Source organism: Rhinopithecus bieti, unplaced genomic scaffold, assembly GCF_001698545.2.
Source record: "Rhinopithecus bieti isolate Rb0 unplaced genomic scaffold, ASM169854v2 scaffold_16773, whole genome shotgun sequence".
NCBI lineage: Eukaryota > Metazoa > Chordata > Mammalia > Primates > Cercopithecidae > Rhinopithecus > Rhinopithecus bieti.
In genome coordinates, this window is record NW_016808848.1 from 1,945,270 (window position 1) to 1,963,113 (window position 17,844).

General features: G+C 41.0%; 1 protein-coding gene across 3 annotated transcripts in view; it reads left to right on the forward strand.

The window, feature by feature from the left end:
- The first annotated feature begins 605 nt into the window (after positions 1–605).
- CA8 (carbonic anhydrase 8 (inactive)) overlaps positions 606–17,844 on the forward strand; it is a 98,903-nt gene continuing 81,664 nt past the window's right edge. For all 3 annotated transcript variants that reach the window (XR_001888287.1, XM_017887605.1, XM_017887604.1), the window contains exons 1-3: positions 606–975; positions 2,127–2,318; positions 16,314–16,438. Coding sequence is in view for 2 of the 3 variants with exons in the window: in XM_017887605.1 (XP_017743094.1) it covers positions 876–975; positions 2,127–2,318; positions 16,314–16,438 (417 nt within the window). In the remaining variant the exon portion in view is untranslated. The remainder of the gene's footprint in view (positions 976–2,126; positions 2,319–16,313; positions 16,439–17,844) is intronic.

The following is a 17,844-nucleotide window of genomic DNA, read 5'->3' on the forward strand; positions in this document are numbered from 1 at the left end:
AAAAAAAAAAAAAAAAAAGGAAATCCCTAAATCATATCTTACTTCTCTAGATTACAACCATTTTTTTTTTTTTCCTTAAACGCTTTTAGGAATTAATAGAACTTTCTTGGAAAATTTCCATACTCGTTTCCACTATGCTGAAAGGACGATTTAAAAGTAAATACTCAGGAAATACTAAGATTCCGCTGGAGAGCCTCTTTTTACCGTGTTATGGGGTCTCCCAGCCCTCTCCTTTCTCCTACCCATGGCAGCCCATCTCTCTCCTCCAGGACCCCTTCTTTTTGGTATCCTGGAGTACGGATGAAACTCAATAGGTGAGCAGCCTCTGGGCCAGGCCAGGCACACAGGTGTCCCGAGGGCTGACCTTGGGAGACTTGCGGGCTTCTGGAAGGAAGGTGTGGGAGGCCGGGCAGGAGTCGCCGCTGCGAGGAAGCGCCAGGGGCGACCCCGGGGGAAGGGCGAACGGGGATCCGTCGACGTTTCCGTGACTAGGGACTGGTCGCCCAAGGCCCATTCTAACTGTCGGCTCCCTGGCCCCCGCGGCCACAGAGAGAAGGGGGCGGATCCTCGCGTGCCAGACACGCCCCGGCCGGGTATAAAATTCGCCAGGCACTCGCTCCCCAGGCCACCGCGGCTCCCTCGCTCCGCTGGGGCCTCCGGACGCGCTCCCAGCGCGGGTCTCTGGAACACTCGGGCCGAACGCAAGCCCGCTTGCACTCACACTGCAGTTCACACCCGCAGGCGCGCTCGCACCCACATTGCGGCTCACGCGCGCTCACACTCCCCCACGCGCGCTCCACTCCCTCTCCAGCCCCGAGCCCCGCGAAGGCGCAGGCACCGCCGCAGAGAGCGCCGAGGGGCCCCGCGGCCTTCCCATGGCGGACCTGAGCTTCATCGAAGATACGGTCGCCTTCCCCGAGAAGGAAGAGGATGAGGAGGAAGAGGAGGAGGGTGTGGAGTGGGGCTACGAGGAAGGTAAGCGGCCACGAGTCGGGGTGTCCGGAGTCCCGCGGCGGCGTCAGTGTCTCGCCGAGCGCGGGACTCGAGTCCTGCTGCTGCCGCGCGCTCCGAGCACCTCCACGTCCCCTCTTTCCCACGGGGGTCTCTGCCACTTTCCCACTCCCCTGGCGCGTTTCGGGCTTGAGGCGTTCCAGGGAGGCGTGCTCGCCGCCTGCCTTCTCCCGCCGCCTTAGCTGTGGCCCGGGAGCCTTCCGCAGGGCTGGCGTTCGCACCTGCTGCGGTCCGGAGGGCGGGCTAGCTTCCAAGCCCTGGCTGTACCTTTTATGTCTTCTGAGTAGTCAAGAAGAGCAGCGGTACATTTTACTTAACACCTGAGGAAGACAGTGTTAGTGTTAAGAATTCTTTTTTGACTTGAAGACTTTGGGGGAGAAAGTGTTTCTGCCTCTGGTCTTTTCGTGAATCCTGCTAGTAACGCTCGTCTTTCTAAAATACGTCGTAAATTTCAGACTGAGTAATTGGGTTTGTCGAGAAGCGGTTGACTCTGAAAAACTAGAGTTTCCTAGATTTATTAAAGACCTAGGGCTCCTATTAGAGCCAACCAGTAGTGCTGATGTTTACTGCACATGTTGAAACCAATATAGAATACATAATTTTAATTATAAAAAATTTGGAAAGAGTATGGGAATATATATGTACATAGATATATACGTATGCACACTTTAAAATACTGCACTTGCATTTCTGATAAGGGGCGTCTATTTACTAGCATGAGAGTTAGGGTTTTTGACTGTCACAAAGTATGTGACAGCTATTTCCCAAGTACTGAATGTAATTGAACTAATGAGCAGAAGAAATTGTTCTGGTATTCTTTTTTTCTAATCACTTAAAGATGACCCACATTTCCTAGAGTCATAAGTTATTATGTCTTTGTTGACAAATACAAATAGAATATTTTGTTAGTCCGGGATTTTGTATATGGTATTTGATAATATCAGATCATTCAAGTAATGCATGCAAAAGCAGAATTACCATATTTCATCTGTATAGTGATGGTGTCATTACTCTCTTCATAATATCAAGGATTCTAAGTGTTTAGTTTTTACATGTTAAATTTTACTGTAACTTATTTTTTAACCTGTTTTTAATGTATTTCATTTTGTTCTTAGGTGTTGAGTGGGGTCTGGTGTTTCCTGATGCTAATGGGGAATACCAGTCACCTATTAACCTAAACTCAAGAGAGGCTAGGTATGACCCCTCACTGCTGGATGTCCGCCTTTCCCCAAATTATGTGGTCTGCCGAGACTGTGAAGTCACCAATGATGGACATACCATTCAGGTTATCCTGAAGTCAAAATCAGGTATTTTAGAAAATATGTTTGTGTGGTCTTTTAAACTAGAAGTCAGCATGGAGTTATCGAACTGTGATTTAACTTGCACAATTTAAAAAGTACAACTGACATATCTCTATTTTCAGGATACCTTTATATTATAATATAAAGCATTTTTGGGAATTACCTTCTGAAACAATTTTGAAAGGATAAAAGGGTGAAATTATGAAGATTATCAGTCGGTTGTTCTGCGTCTTACGATGTTACTGGAACAACATTGGTTTGATCACCTTATACCTTGTGAAATATGAGGACAGGTACATGCGCGTGCACTGATCTACATTTTGTCCAACATTGTTGGTTAGCTTAAATCACTTAGATAATCTTAATTCTGTTTTGCTACTTTATGAAACCAAAGATTAGGATTTATTGACATAATGTGGCTTCAGGGTAGACTTCTCAGGTTAATTTTCTCTACTGTATTAATTTGCCGAAAATAATTTTAACTAGTAACAGTAAAAAAACCCTTTAAACTCAGTCAGAGATTTAAATGGTAAACAAACCTCTTGCTTTTATTTATTTATTTATTTAAGTTCCATCCCGTGAAACCTTCCCTACCCCTTGCAAACCTATTTGAGATGGATCTGAAATGTTCTGTGGAAAAGGTGTTAGGTAATTACCAAGGAAATCAGTTTTGGCTTTATTGTAGGAAAGAGGAAATCAGATTTTAAAAAATGTAGCATTAATAGCATGCATTTCACAGTGAGTAATAACTATATTTTTCTTTTGGGAAAAATTAAAGTATGTTGAAATATTAGGATGTGCTTGATAAATAGAGACTGTGCTCAAACATTAATTCCAAGTCAATAAAGTTGATACCTCAAACCATAAAATCTTTAGGTTTGTTATTAATCAAGGCAGCTGTAGATTTCCAACTATGGATTTATTTTATTCATTGTAAATGTTTCTAAGCTTTAATTTAGAATCCATGAGATAGTCATAGATTCATGTCGTCTCCCTTGCTGTTGTGAATTTAGTCAGCATGTGAGCATTGCCCAAAAGAGTTTCTGGGCTTTATATGTACTTAGAGTCAGTTTAAGATGTAAATTTCAACTTTAATTACAATTTTTTTGGGGGTGTGCTTTTAGCTTTGATGGGACATTACGTATTTTTTTGAAAGGATATTGTAAAATTATTGAATGCTGGCTGTTCTGGCATATAGAAAGCAATTTAAAGAAGTACGTGTGTGTGGATATGTTGAGATGCTTTGAACTTCTGGAAATGAATGTTTATGTATCTACAAAACAAAAATACATTTCATGTCAGGTGCCATGATGAATATTGGTTGCATATAAATGGATAAGACAGTTCTTGAGGATTTGTAGCCTAGTGAAAACCCAGTTCTTTAAAGTGCTAGTGTACACATGATGTGGCAAGTGTTACAAAGGGTTGTGGGAGCAGAGAGGAATGACTAAGTACATGTACTCCACTGCATCTGTGTGTGACTAGTCTTGCTCTGAGATCAAATTCACTTCATCAAGTTGAATTTACCATTTTCTTCTGCTACCTTCTCAAACACTCACAATTTTCTTTAATCTTCTGCCTCACTCTAAAACAGAGACTGTGGACCAACATCTGGGCCCTCTCACCATGAAGTGTGTTTCTTCCTCACTTAGCATTTTGTGCTTTTCTCTTCCTCCTTTCACCCCTGCCTGCTGAAGAACTGTCTGCATTTCTGTCTAGGCCTGATTTGGACACTCATGATCCAGAGCCCTTTTTTCCTGCCTCCCTGGAGACCTTCCTCTTTCAGATTCCCCTTCTCCTCTCTGTCATGGTAATAATTTCCTCCATATTGTTCCTTCCCTTCTAATATTTCTGCAAACTCAAGAAAAGTAACCAAAATACCATGTCTTGAGTAGTTGCTTTTTCCCCTAGGATATTTAAGCTCCTCAGAGGAATCGTTTGTAAGCTCTAAATACCCTGTCATTCACTTATTTAAATAATATTTTATCTTTATTGAAATAGAATATAAATAAAATAGTTAAATAGGCCGGGTGTGATGGCTCACACCTGTAATCCTAGCACATTGGGAGGCCGAGGTGGGCAGATCACTGGAGATTAGGAGTTCAACACCACCCTGACCAACATGGTGAAACCCCACCTCTACTAAAAATACAAAAAAGAATAAAAAAATAAAAAATAATTTAAAAAAGCTGCTTCCGGGGCTGAGGCAGGAGAATCGCTTGAACCTGGGAGGCGGAGGTTGCAGTGAGCCGAGATTGCGCCATTGCACTCTAGCCTGGGTGACAAAAACAAAACTGTGTCTCAAAAAAAAAAAGTTGAATAATACTCTTTCTGCCTGTGGTTATACCCTACTGTTCCTCACCTACAGTTGCTGTTCCCTAGTGACAACTACTTTGAAACTTTCTAGCTGTTTCTTTTGTGGTTACCTCCAAGAATGTAAGAATATAATAATGCTGTTATGCTTTGACACGTAAGCTATGTGTGAACTCTCTACTATGGAAGATGAGGCCAATTTTCCTTCTTTCTTTCTTTTTTTTTTTTTGAGACAGAGTCTCGCTCTGTCACCCAGGCTGGAGTGCAGTGGTGTAATCTTGACTCACTGCAATCTTCGCCTCCTGGGTTCAATTGATTCTCTTGCCTCAGCCTCCTAAGTAGCTGGAATTACAGGCGCCTGCCACCACACCCAGCTAATTTTTTTTGTATTTTTAGTAGAGACGGGGTTTCACCATGTTGGTCAGGGTGGTCTCGAACTCCTGACCTCAGGTGATCCGCCCACCTCGGCCTCCCAAAGTGCTGGGATTACAGGTGTGAGCCACAGCGCTTGGACGAGGCCAGTTTTCTTATTGCCCTCTTTCTTATGATTTCACTTTCATTATCACAGTGTACTTAAATTAATTTTAAAAATCTGTTTAGATTTAAGGGGTACAAGTGCAGTTTTGTTTCTTGGATATATTGCATAGTGGTGGAGTCTGGGCTTTTAATGTAACTGTCACCCAAATAGTGTACGGTAATTTCTCATGCCTCCTTCCCCTGGAGTCTACTTAAATTCATTTTCATTTAAATTAATACTCAGTATTTTTATTATTACAACTGCAACTATTGTTTCCAGCTGAGATTATATTTTGTCTCACTTGTTAAACAATGTTTTGTATTTTCCTGGAGTTAATGCATTTTTGTTAATTGAATTTTTTATCTGTCAGTAATTAATTTCCAAACTCTCAGACATATGACAGATCTTCTCTTAGGACATTTGCCTGCATCAGGTTGTCTTCCCTCCCTTGATCCTCCTTGTCCTTTCTTTTTCCCTGTGGAGGTTGCTTTTCCTTTCTGCTCTCCAGGCCTCTCTTACAGCCTCTTCCTGCAGCTCCATGGACCTCACACCTGGGAGGTCCCCTCATTTGTCTCCTGTGTTAGATCGGATGTTTCCTGGATGCCGTGGAAGTCCCCTCATTTGTCTCCTGTATTAGATTGAATGTTTCTGGAATGCTGTGCCATCCTCTTTTTTGAGTTGCTCCCTCATCTCAGGGAATTTCTTGGTTTATTCGCTTCTACAGTTCATGTTCCAGGAACTTCCTGTGAAAAGGAGCAAGTGAGGGCTACATGCTTGGATGCCTAGGTGTCTATAAGTGTCTTTATTATACTTCACACTTGATTGGAGTTAGGCTGGAGTAGCAGTCTGGGTTAGAAGTATTCTTGATGTCGTTTGATGTTTGACATCATGATTACATTGCTTCCAGCTTCCAGCGTTGCGGTTGAAAGATCTCGCGCCATTCTGCTTCTCAACCTCCTCTGTGTATCTTTTCTCTTTTTTCCTTTCTGGAACCTTTTACAGTGTTTTCTTTACTGCTGTTGTTTTGAAGTGTTACAACCATATGCCTTGGTGGGATTGTTTCTGCACTATATGCTGGGCACTTGGTAGGATTTTTCAGTCAAGATAATTGTGTCTTTTATTTACCAGAAATTTTCTTGTATTTCTCATATTATTTCATTGATAAATTTTGTATTTTCGTTTTTTCCTCTTCTTTCGTAACTCCCACTTTCTTCTTCCTGTTCTCTTCTACTTTCTAGTAGATTTCCGCAATTTTTAATCGTTTAGTCTTTTTATTGACTCTCACTTTTGCTTTCTTGTTTTTAATTTCAAAACATTGAACTTATGCTGCAATTAAAAACCTTTTTTTAAAAAAAACAACATCCAGTATTTATTTCATGAATTTATGATCTTTCTTCATTCTTTTCTATATTGCTTCTTTTCTATCCCTGCCTGTCTCTGTTTACTCTGGGTTTCTTTTTCTATTTATATTGGTATCCCTCTTTTATTTCGGAGGTTCTCCTCAAATGCCAGTGATCTTTGGCTCTTTGTTCATATTTAAGAATGAGTCTAGGAAGCAGATCAGAAGCTCTGTGCACCTGGGCAGGGGTTGAGGGCTGTTGGGGTTCACAGTACCATGATCAAGAAAGGACCTGGCCGTGTTGTTGGAAGAGTCTTTGTAGCTTATATCAGTTTAACTGGAATATGCTTGTTTCCTGTTTGTGTTTTTGTTTTGGGGTTGGGAATGGCTTAAGTTGGCCACCAGCTTTCTGGTTGTTGGCACAGACAGGAGACTATCACCATTTAGCAAGTCCACATTTCCTTCATCTTCTGCCAGGGATCTCATCATCATGCCTGACCATGCATGATGAGGTTTAACTGCTCCTTTTAAAAACTTTAAATCGGTTTTTCTGTTTTCAGTTTCCTACTCTGCACTGCCACATTCAGAAGTATCTCTACTGCTCCCACCTCCTGAGTCCTTTCTGATGTCTTAGTCTGTTTGGCTACTATACTAAAATACTGTGGAGTTACGGGTAATTTATAAATAATAGAAATTTATTTCTCCTGGTTCTGGAGACTCAGAAGTCCAAGATCGAGGTGCTGACAGATTTGGTGTCTGGTGAGGGGTCTTCCTCTGCTCTGCACATGGTGCTTCGGTGCTATGTCCTCACATGGTGTGAGGCAGAAGGGTCAAACAGGCTCCCTGGAGCCCTTTTATAAGAGCCTCATCCCATTCTTAGAGCAGAGCCCTCATCCCATTTACCCGATCACCTCCTGGACATCTTATACTGTTGCATTGGGTATTCAATTTCAACATGGATTTTGGAGGGGGATGCAGGCATTCAAACCATAGCATCTGGGTTCTGTGGTAGGAATTGCCTGCCTCTTGTGGCCTTCTTCCTGTAGTTACTTAGCTTTTAGCTTTCTCTGTTTTGCTGAATCACTCATTACCTTTCAGTCTGCTTTCCAGCACCACCCCCCACCGCCACCCAATTTTTTGGGCATTCCTCTTTTGCTCTTGTTCTCCAGTCTTGTTGATGTTGCTCCGGCAAGTTGTGCCCTTTCCATGTAGTGAGAATTAAGGAGGGAGGGCGGATAAATGTTTGAGTGCAATCTTCCTTGTCTAACTGGAGGTACTCCCTGCAAATACAGCATGCTGTCTTCTTAAATTAAAAAAAAAAAAAATCCACACAAGAAGCACAGTTCTTTTTAGAAATTAAAGCTGACTTCATACCACCACTGTGCTAAAACCTCAGCCCTCCCTGAGGCTGTCTTTGACCTGGGTTATTTTGTTTTATTTTTTTATTTTTGCTCTGTTTGCATTAACAAATCATAAAGAATGGCCAAAAAGGTTTAAAACAGTTATATAATTTAAATGCTTAGACTTATCAAACTAAAACGTTTAACATAATCGTCATGACATTGTTCCTGTATATATAATCCCATCTGGAGTTACTGCCTTAATATAAATTTAAGGCTTTTCAGGGACGTGAGCCCCTGGCCCCATCCCTCTCTGCTGGAACTTCTCAAGCCAAGGTCACTGATGAACTCATCATCCCCTAAATCCAATGGGCATTTTTTATTCTTACAGGACTTTAACTTTGCTGCATTGGAAATGGAAATTTTGGAAGTTCTCTCTCCTGTTAGTCTCTGGGCCACACAGTTGCCTGACACTTCTTCCTAATTTTGACTGCCTTTTTTCTGCTGGTGCTTCATGTTCCACTGTGCTTCAGTAACAGGGTTTCTTAAGGTTTCCTCCTGAACCATCTTCTCTTGCATGTACCCCATGAGCAGTGCGTCTGCAGAGACTGCGTGCTGCTTTGTTCGTCTTCTGTGTTCCATAAGATAGCAAAGGAGCTTAGAAAAGGGGCTGCAGCGACAGGCTCTCGGAGTGGCATGGGCCAGTGCAGCCTCCCATCTCAGACCCCCTGGCAAGTGGGTGGGCAGCTTGAATAGCTCAGGGAAGGAAATCCGTTTCTCACAAGAAAACCCATTTTGCTTTTGAGCAATTCCAAAATTCAGAAAGTTCTATTTTCTCAGCCATTGTTTCTCTTTTAGGTCTCTGGACCTACTTAGAACAAATATAATTATACTTCCACATTGACATCCTTTCAAATACTACAGTGATAACATGCAGTTGCCATTTTTCTTTTCAGACATTCTTAGTTCTTTCAGCTGTTGCTCACATGACAGTCTTTCGTTCCTCAATACTTATTTTATTGAAACTTTACTATGGGAGTTATAGACTCAGTTGTCTTTTAGACCCAGGCATATATAATACTATACATGAGAGCAACCAGGAGAGCAAGAGATTGTAAATAGCTACTGACCCTCTGCTTCATCTGCAGTGTCAGCAGACAAGACAGTAGGGGCTGGTGGGGACTGCAGGAACTGGCAAGCTGCAGAGAGCAGGCCTAGTTTGCCAGATGTTTAATCTGTTAGGAGAAGCTGGAGATGTGCACCTGTGAACTCAACGTACATGTTCACTGGTTTCATCTGGTCTGCAGGGTGCGGTTGGTAATCTTTGTTTCATCTTTTGCAAATAGTTACATGCTTTGGATAAGGTAAGTATAAATCAGATCCAAAGCCTGCCCTCAAGGAGGATACAATGGTAGGTCATAGAATATATTATAGCTATACAGGGAGAGATTATTTTTGGTGGAAATTTTTAGGGAAGGATTTGTGGAGGAAAGAGCATTTGAAATAATCCTTGAAGGATGAATAGCATTTGTATATGGGGAGCCTGGGGTGTGTGGGAAGAAGGGACAGCTTGCAAAAAGGACACAGATATAGGAAGTTCTAGAGGTTGTACAAGGAAAGGCTAATCCTTCAGTATGTCTGGAAGAGAAAATTTTGTTCATGATAAAAGTGGTTAACAGGAAGTAGAATAGAGAGGGTATTTTGGAGCAAATTCATGAGGGACCCTGCACAGAGAAGAGTAGAACCTTTCTTTTTTTTTTGTAGGATAAAGTCATAATTAGAACATTGCTTTAAGAAAATCAAGCTGGCAGCACTTAATGAGATGGGATCTGGGAGAGAGTGTGAGCCAGTTTGAAGGTTAGTACAAAAGACTCAACCAAAACCACAGGTACTGGAGTCAGTGGAAAAGAAGGGGAAGACACAGGAGTGATCTCTGCAATGCAGTCTAGAGAATGTCATGGGTTGGTTATGTGGAGCAAGGGAGTGGAGGAGATCAGTGGAGAGAGATGGCTGGGATGGAGCCCCCAGTTTCAGATCCTGTCACTATTCTTCTACCTCTACTCTGGGCAAATTTCAAGGTAGCAGAGTCCCTCCCTCCTGACACGGAGTCGAAGCAAGCATTGCATTCCAGGGTGATCTGACCAGACTATTGGTTCTGATATCTCCTGTAGTATGGAGAATTTTATTAATGCTGCCACATGTATCATTTAGCTTCTCAGCAGGACAAATGGGTCACTGTCAGGAATCTTAACATTTAAGGTACACAGGCAAATTAAAATTAAACATCTTTGCAGTGGTATAAAGAGGATTGTAAGCATAAAAATTAATTACAGATTTCAGCCCGGTGCAGTGGCTCACACCTGTAATCCCAGCACTTTGGGAGGCTGAGGCGGGCAGATCACGAGGTCAGGAGATAGAGACTATCCTTGCTAACACGGTGAAACCCCGTCTTTATAAAAATACAAAAAATTAGCCGAGCATGGTGTCAGGCGCCTATAGTCCCAGCTACTGGGGAGGCTGAGGCAGGAGAATGGCGTGAACCCGGGAGGTGGAGCCTGGAGTGAGCCGAGATCGTGCCACTGCACTCCAGCCTGGGTGACAGAGTGAGACTCTGTCTCAAAAAATAAATAAATAAATAAATAAAAAAAAATAAAATAAAAACAAATAAATAAAAAATAAAATAATAATAATAATTACAGATTTCTAGCTTGAGTGGTTTGATACTTAAGTAGTGAGAAAATGTGTGAGACTGCCTACACCACTTGTGCAGTAGTGTCACTCCAGCTGACTACAAGCAATGTCTTAAGGGTAATGACATTTTTAATGGACCATCATTATGGGAGAAATTGCTAATCAAGACAGGTCATTTGTGCCCTTCACTGTTACTTATTATAGAAACTTTAATTAGAATATTTTACTTCTGGGTCTCTTATAATTCTCAATACTAATTTTAGGATAGATGGTGATGATTATTAATCCTACTTTTCCCCCCCAAACATGACAACTTTTTACAGTGTTTCTTAGCAACCTTGCTGATTTAAAGATGAAATTGTCAAAATATCTTAAAATTATTTTCACTGAAGAAGAGGCTCCGTATTTTTTGTTTACATGAAATGTCAGGGCTGACTTTCTTTTTCCTTCTTTCTTTTCTTTTCTCTTTTCTTTTTTTTTTTTTGACAAGGTCTCATTCTGTTGCCCAGGCTGGAGTACAATTATAGCTCACTGCAGCCTCCAAGTCCCAGGCTCAAGCAATCTGCCCATCTCAGCCTTTCTGGTAGCTGAGACTACAGGCCTGCCACCATGCCCAGATAATTTTTAAATTTTTGGTAGAGGCAGGGGTCTTGCTATGTTACCCAGGCTGGTCATGAACTCCTGGATTCAAGTGATCCTCTTGCATTGGTTTCCCTTAGAACTGGGATTACAGGTGTGAGCTACTGTACCTGGCTGGACTAACTACTCTATTTATTATTGGATAACTTCGGTTCATTTGAATTACCTGGTTAGTAGGTGTCATCTGCATCACTTTGCATGTGCTTCACTTTGCCCGGCCTGCTCTCCGTGCTATTGTTATGATCTTTACCCTTAAGAACTGAAGATATTTAATAGAGCTATAGGTTAAAAGCCAAGGACAGTTTAAAATATTGAAAATTTTGCTTTTAAGGCCTCAAATGTTAAAAAAAGAGCTAAATATTACTATTTTGGGGAAGTTTTAGAGATAAAATTGGAATTTCTTAAAAGTTACTCTGAGGTTATAAAGTCTTTAAACCCATTACGAATGAACCCTTTGGGGCTGGGCATGGTGACTCATGCCTATAATCCCAGCACTTTGGGAGGCCAAGGCAGGTGGCTCACTTGAGGTCAGGAGTTCAAGACCAGTCTGGCCAACATGGTGAAACCCTGTCTCTACTAAAAATACAAAAATTAGCCAGGCGTGGTGGTACACACCTATAATCTCTGCTACTAAGGAGACTGAGGCAGGAGAATCACTTGAACCTGGGAGGCGGAGGTTGCAGTGAGCTGAGATCATACCACTGCACTCCAGCCTGGATGACAGAGCAAGACTCCATCTCAAAAATAAATAAATAAATAAATAAATAAATAAATAAATAAATAAGAATGAATCCTTTGGATCCTTCAGGTGGTGTACCAGGGACCCACTGGTGTGGGGCTTCCTCTGTGCTGGAGGTATGGCTCTGTATGCTTCTCTGTCTCCCGGCCTCACCTTCTATGATTGGGCATGATAGCAGCTTTCTAACTGGTTAGGCTTACCGTTTGTTATTCTGTCATCTGCAGATAATGCACGAATAATACTTCAAATTGCAAAAATGACCATGTTAGTCCCCTGATTAAAAGCCCTCGATGGTTCCGGACAGGAGAGACCCCCGCTTCTAAGCATAGGCTGCACGTCTCCTCCTCATGCCTGCCTTGACTGTTGCTAACTTTTGATTTTATTCCCTTGAACACACTTAAACTGCTTCATGTCTCAGACTATTTCTTAGGCTCTTTGCTCTACTCTGCATGCACTTTTCACCTGTTAGCTTATTCAAGACTCAGCTGAACTGGTATCTTCTTGGGAACATCTTCCCTGACTTTATGATTCATGCTTGTTACTGGCTTGTCCCTTGCTGGATGCCCTCCTGCTACTCTTTCCTGCTCTTAATATGTTCTATTTAGACTATTCAGTTTACTCTTTCAACCACTGAGACTGCCCAGTCAACACCAAGGCTGGATCTTCCTCACTTTGTACACTCAGTGGTCAGCACAGGGCCAGGCGTCGAGTTGATCTCAAAACTTAGCATTGAAGTCAAATGAAAAGAGAAGGAATAAGGCTTGAGTGCTAGCCTTTGAATTATCTGGTAAATTGGTTTTCAGCAAAGGATTATAGAAGCTTAGATAGATTTAGATAAATGTATATACATCACATCTTTATAGGGTTTTCAAATCTTACAGAAACTTTCTCAGGGAGCTCTTGTTTATGTCTTATAAATGTAATTGCCAAGCATATTAAAGAGCATTAAAGAAAATGGAGGCAATGGCATCAGTTTATTTTATATTCTTTTATAAGTTCCTTTTCTAAAAATATTCAGCATGTCATCAGTAGGAATTTCATGGTTTTTCATTGTAACTTTATTGAACCAGCTGACATCATAACTAATAAACCTGCCGTGTAGTGACCCAATATCACTCAGCAAAATTTGATTTTGATAAATGTAGGAAAAGGCTACCCCTTCTGAGATGATTTGTTTCTTTATTTAAAAAAATATAAGCAGTAAAAAGGAAGAATAATGCTGGAAGAGGATGTTACCAGATGGATAAAACAGAGCTGCTATTTATTTTTAGTCCATAAACACAATCATTCTTGGGGGATGAACAGGTAATGCTCTTACCTGGCACCTCATAATACCCTGAATTCAGAGTTTTGTCATTTTTTATGGCATTGTGTGGCTATGTGACTTTAAGGTGGTTTAACTTTGGATTATTCATCTGCAGCAACAGTGAAAAGTACCCAGAGCCTGGTTCCTGGCTGACAGCCACCTCTTTGTCACCTCTCCCTGGAGAACCAGGCTGGGGCAAAACGCTTCCCTTCTCAGTGTTCCTTTCATACCATAGAATATAACTACTTTATTGTAATTGTATTGAGTATCATGACATGACAGTTAATAAACCTGCGATGTAGTAACCAGATAGGACTCAGAAAAAATACGATCTTGAAAAATATATGAATTTACACTTCAGCATGATAGAATGTAAGATCTACAAGGCCAGGGAAGTTTGTCTGTTTTGTCAAAATCAATGTATTGTAAATACTTAATACAGTACCTGGTACAATGTAGTAGATGATCAAAAAGATACCTGTTGGAAGGATGAGTAAACTTCCCTGGATTTTGAAGTTCTCCCTATCAAAACATGGGTCTATGCAGTTTGAATTTCCACAGTGTTTCACTTAAACTGTCTCCAAGTTTAAGTGAAAGGCTTCATTGCTGTTAAGGAAGTTTTGAGCATTGGTCATGCAGGGAGTGTGTTTTTGAAGCGTGGATCTCTTTATGGTCCCCTGAAATCACTGTCAAGACTAGCTACAAGCTGTATCATTCATTTCCTATGACAGTACTAGTAGACTGCTGTTTACTAGTAGAACTAGTAAACTGCTCTGTAACAGAACAGTTTTAGAAATACCATGTGCCTTTGTGTGTGTGTGTGTGTGTGTGTGTGTGTGTGTTCTGAGTGTATGTGATAAAGGGGTTTTGGGGAAGGAGTTTTAAAAATCCTCTTTCCCATTTCACATGTGCTTCATTTCATGACGCTCCTCTTTCTTATTCCTTAGCCATGTGGAGCTGAGCCTTTTCTAGGACAGTTTTATCGCTTTGTTTTAGAAGTGGTGTTATAGAGCTCACCCGCTGAGGCCTTGGGTCCCACTGTTGCTGGGGGTGGCGAGGGGTGTATTTTCTCATTCTCTTTTCCTTTTTGGTGTGAGAGCTGGGGTACACAGTGGGTAGACTCCTAGTCTCAGTCCTGGTTTTTCGTAAGACCAAATTTGGACAGCCAAGAGAAAGGAATGAGTTGTGAAGTTATTTAGAAAACATTTCATATGTTCTTAAATCCACAGAATGGATGTTTATTGGAGAGGAAGGTGAAGTGAGCTTGCACTGTGGTTCTGAGTATCTACAAACCTTTCTGATCCATGTATTAAAAGTTTTTAGATTATTCTGGGAAATAGGATGAGGTGCAGTTCTCCAAGGAGCAGCTTCAGTTTATAAATCTAGGCTTAGATAAGTCATTGTTTTTTTAGTTCATGCTCACAGATACTGACATTTGGGTTTCCCTATCCCTGCCTCACCCCTGGAATGTGGGTCAGAAGATTCGAGTTCCAGGTCCTGTCCTGGAGCCTGCTAGGAGGCTGACTGTGGCAGGTTACACTTAGCCCCTCTCATCCCACTTTTCTGCCCTGTCTGTGGGGTTGATGATAACACTATCCCCTTGGATTTGTTGTGTGATGTAAGTCAGACCAGTTTTGAGGACAAACACTAAAATCTAAAATCATGCATGACAGTGTGATCCTAAAGGCCATGAATCTCACTTCCCTTCTCCTTGATGTGAAGTGTATCCACTCAAAAAATTAAAGTTAGTTCTTGCTCTGGATGTTGCTTGTCTTTGTTGTTTGAGCTGGTAGAGAGCTTGGGAGCAGATTTGTGGGGCACCTTTATCAAGGACTCCATGACCTCCATTGTGTCTGATAGCCTCATTTCTCCATCTATTTTCTGCCTCTTTCTTTGCTTCCCCTTGTTCTTTTTCCTAATTTATGCTGTCTGACTGTATTGTATGTACCTTGACATAAGCAGCCTTAAATCCTTTTTGGAACAAGTCATTAAATGAAGAACCAACCAAACAAGTAAATATTGTTGCACCAATTTGCTTTCTTCTCCTTTGAGTTTTAGGATAAGGATGAATGACAGAACTCTTTCTCAAGAGAGGTGTGGAATCTGTTATGTCCTCCTCAGAGGCAACCCAAGTGTGAAGGATGATCTGTTTCAAAAAGTCTATTTCTAGGAAAGGGAAGGTGTTGAATTTTGTTAGCTAAATAACCTAAAATTCTTAGCTGATACTGTTCAGAATTGGGAGTTGCTAGAGGAAAAATGCCCTGAGTTAAACAACTTTTATTTGTATTGAAATTGACCATTTGTTTGTAGGAAACTTTATTTCAAGTTTGTACGTATGCTGTCAGGGAGTTTTTAACTAAAGAATTTTATTGTTTTAAGACAGGTTCTCATGCAAATGTATTTTTCATTATCCTTTAGTGTGCCCTTGTTGGGGACAAAGGTCTTGATCATATCCAACAATAAGAAAAAGAGACATTATCTTGTGGGACTGATGTTAACATTTTGAGTATTGTTAATATTTTGAGTATTGTTAATATTTTATTGCAGTTTTATTTTGTGTCATTTGTGGTAATGAATGTCCATCAGCTATTAAAGTGCAATTTCATTATCGATTGACTTAATGCTAATCAATCCTCTTCATGGATAATTTTGTTAGTCCACAATTGTTCTCTAAATTGGAAGCCTCCTACTACAAGTGGATGATCTGCAAATGTGGTTTAATTTATTTAGACGTCTACAGAATATTGGTCAGTCTGAGAGTTAAACCATATTTTTTGTCTCTTGATCAGTGCTAAGCTTAAATCTCTAAGAGAGGAATTTGTTTTCCTTGTCTACTTCTAGACTTAAAACACATAGGAAATTAAAATATACATATCATTACGAGTTTTTCAGAGGTTTTGAACTTCTACTATGTCTGAATGGCCAAGACAAGAATTTCAGCCAAGCCTAGATAGTTTAAATTCACCTCACAGTTGTGGTAAATTTCTCATTTTGGCTTTGTGAATTTAATCTGTAGAACCCATGAGAGCATTTTGGTGAAAAAAAAAAAAAGTCTCTAATGTTTATAATGCTGAGGTAAATGTGTGATGTAATTCAGTAACATATTTTCTTTTTCAGTTCTTTCGGGAGGACCATTGCCTCAAGGGCATGAATTTGAACTGTATGAAGTGAGATTTCACTGGGGAAGAGAAAACCAGCGTGGTTCTGAGCACACGGTTAATTTCAAAGCTTTTCCCATGGAGGTAAGAGGAACGAATCATCTTGTAAAAATCTTGTTTTCTGAGTAAAGTATTCAGTGATTTACTGAAAATGATTTAGTTTAAAAGTAGATGCATAGCTCTTGAATTTTATCAGTTTATACTAAAATTTTAAAAATGCTTTAATGCAACAGAAGCCTAGGGCAGCACATGAAGCTTCCCATCTACTCTTGTGGCTTGGCATGTGCCATGAGCATGTGGCCAGAAAGGCAATCTACAGTATTCAATTTGACCCTAGTGTTACTATTCTTGTAAAAATTCTGCTTCTGCAAATTCACTTTTGTGGATGCTATGAATGGGTGATGAGCTGAAGACAAACAACCATTGGAGAAACCCCAACAGTAATGAAAAGTCTAGGTTAGCTAGTTTAAAATTGGTGGATTGGTTTTATTCACCCCAAGCCACTGGGGGAGGGAGGGAGAAAAAGAGATTTTTCGAGAGTGATTCTTTTGTCCAAAGAATTCTTCCCCGACTTACATTCTTAGTTAACTCCTGCTCTTTCTTTGATAGCCGTTTGAAATCTTATGTCTTCTGTGGGACTTTTCTCTAGTTTCTTCTCTAGGCAGAATTCATCTGTCTCTCTATGCTCCCTGTATGCTTGATAGGGCACTGCCATGGCGCTGGCCCCATGGGCTGTACCATTTAGTCTTCACAGCGTCTTTCTCATTGCCTGTGAGCTCCTGAGGAACCGAGCTCCCTCTTGCCCCCCTTTTACTCCCATCGTTTGCCCACCTTCAGGCACAGTGGAGACAGACAGTCCACACTGGTGAAAGTGAGGGGATGTTGGATTCAGTGCAGGTCTTGATGATATTTCTAGAAGGAACCTCAGTTTACCCCAGAAAATAGCCCTTTGGTGTCATGTAAGAGTATGTTTTGGGGGCTGCTGGTCTTCCAGTCTTTTCTCTGACATTCCCAACTGTGCATGTGCTTAATATTAAATATAAAATTGTTCATGACCAGACATGATATCCAGTGCCACTTCAGAGGCTGGAAATCATGGCTGTATAATTTTATGTCAGTGATACATGTATGTTAGAAGATACTGTTGAAGTATTTTGCAGCATTACTTTAATTATAATAAAAAAATCTCTGGAAGCTCAGGATATCTCTTTCATTATAAATAAAAGATGTGAACTTTAGAAGTGAAATGTTCCATGTTTTAAGACTGGAGAGAAAAAACCCAAACCAGCATATTGAAGAGTGGAGGAGGTGTGCAGTGGTGTGGACAGTAAGGAGAAGCACTTTCTCAAAGGCCTTGATGGGGAAGGCCCTCAGAGCTTACCTGTCTAGGAGCTGTTTGCTCAGTGCCTATAGATATCCTCTCCTTTCTACTGCCTGTGACACTTCTGTGTCACCTCTGGCTCCTGTCCCATCCTCAGCCAACCTGACAA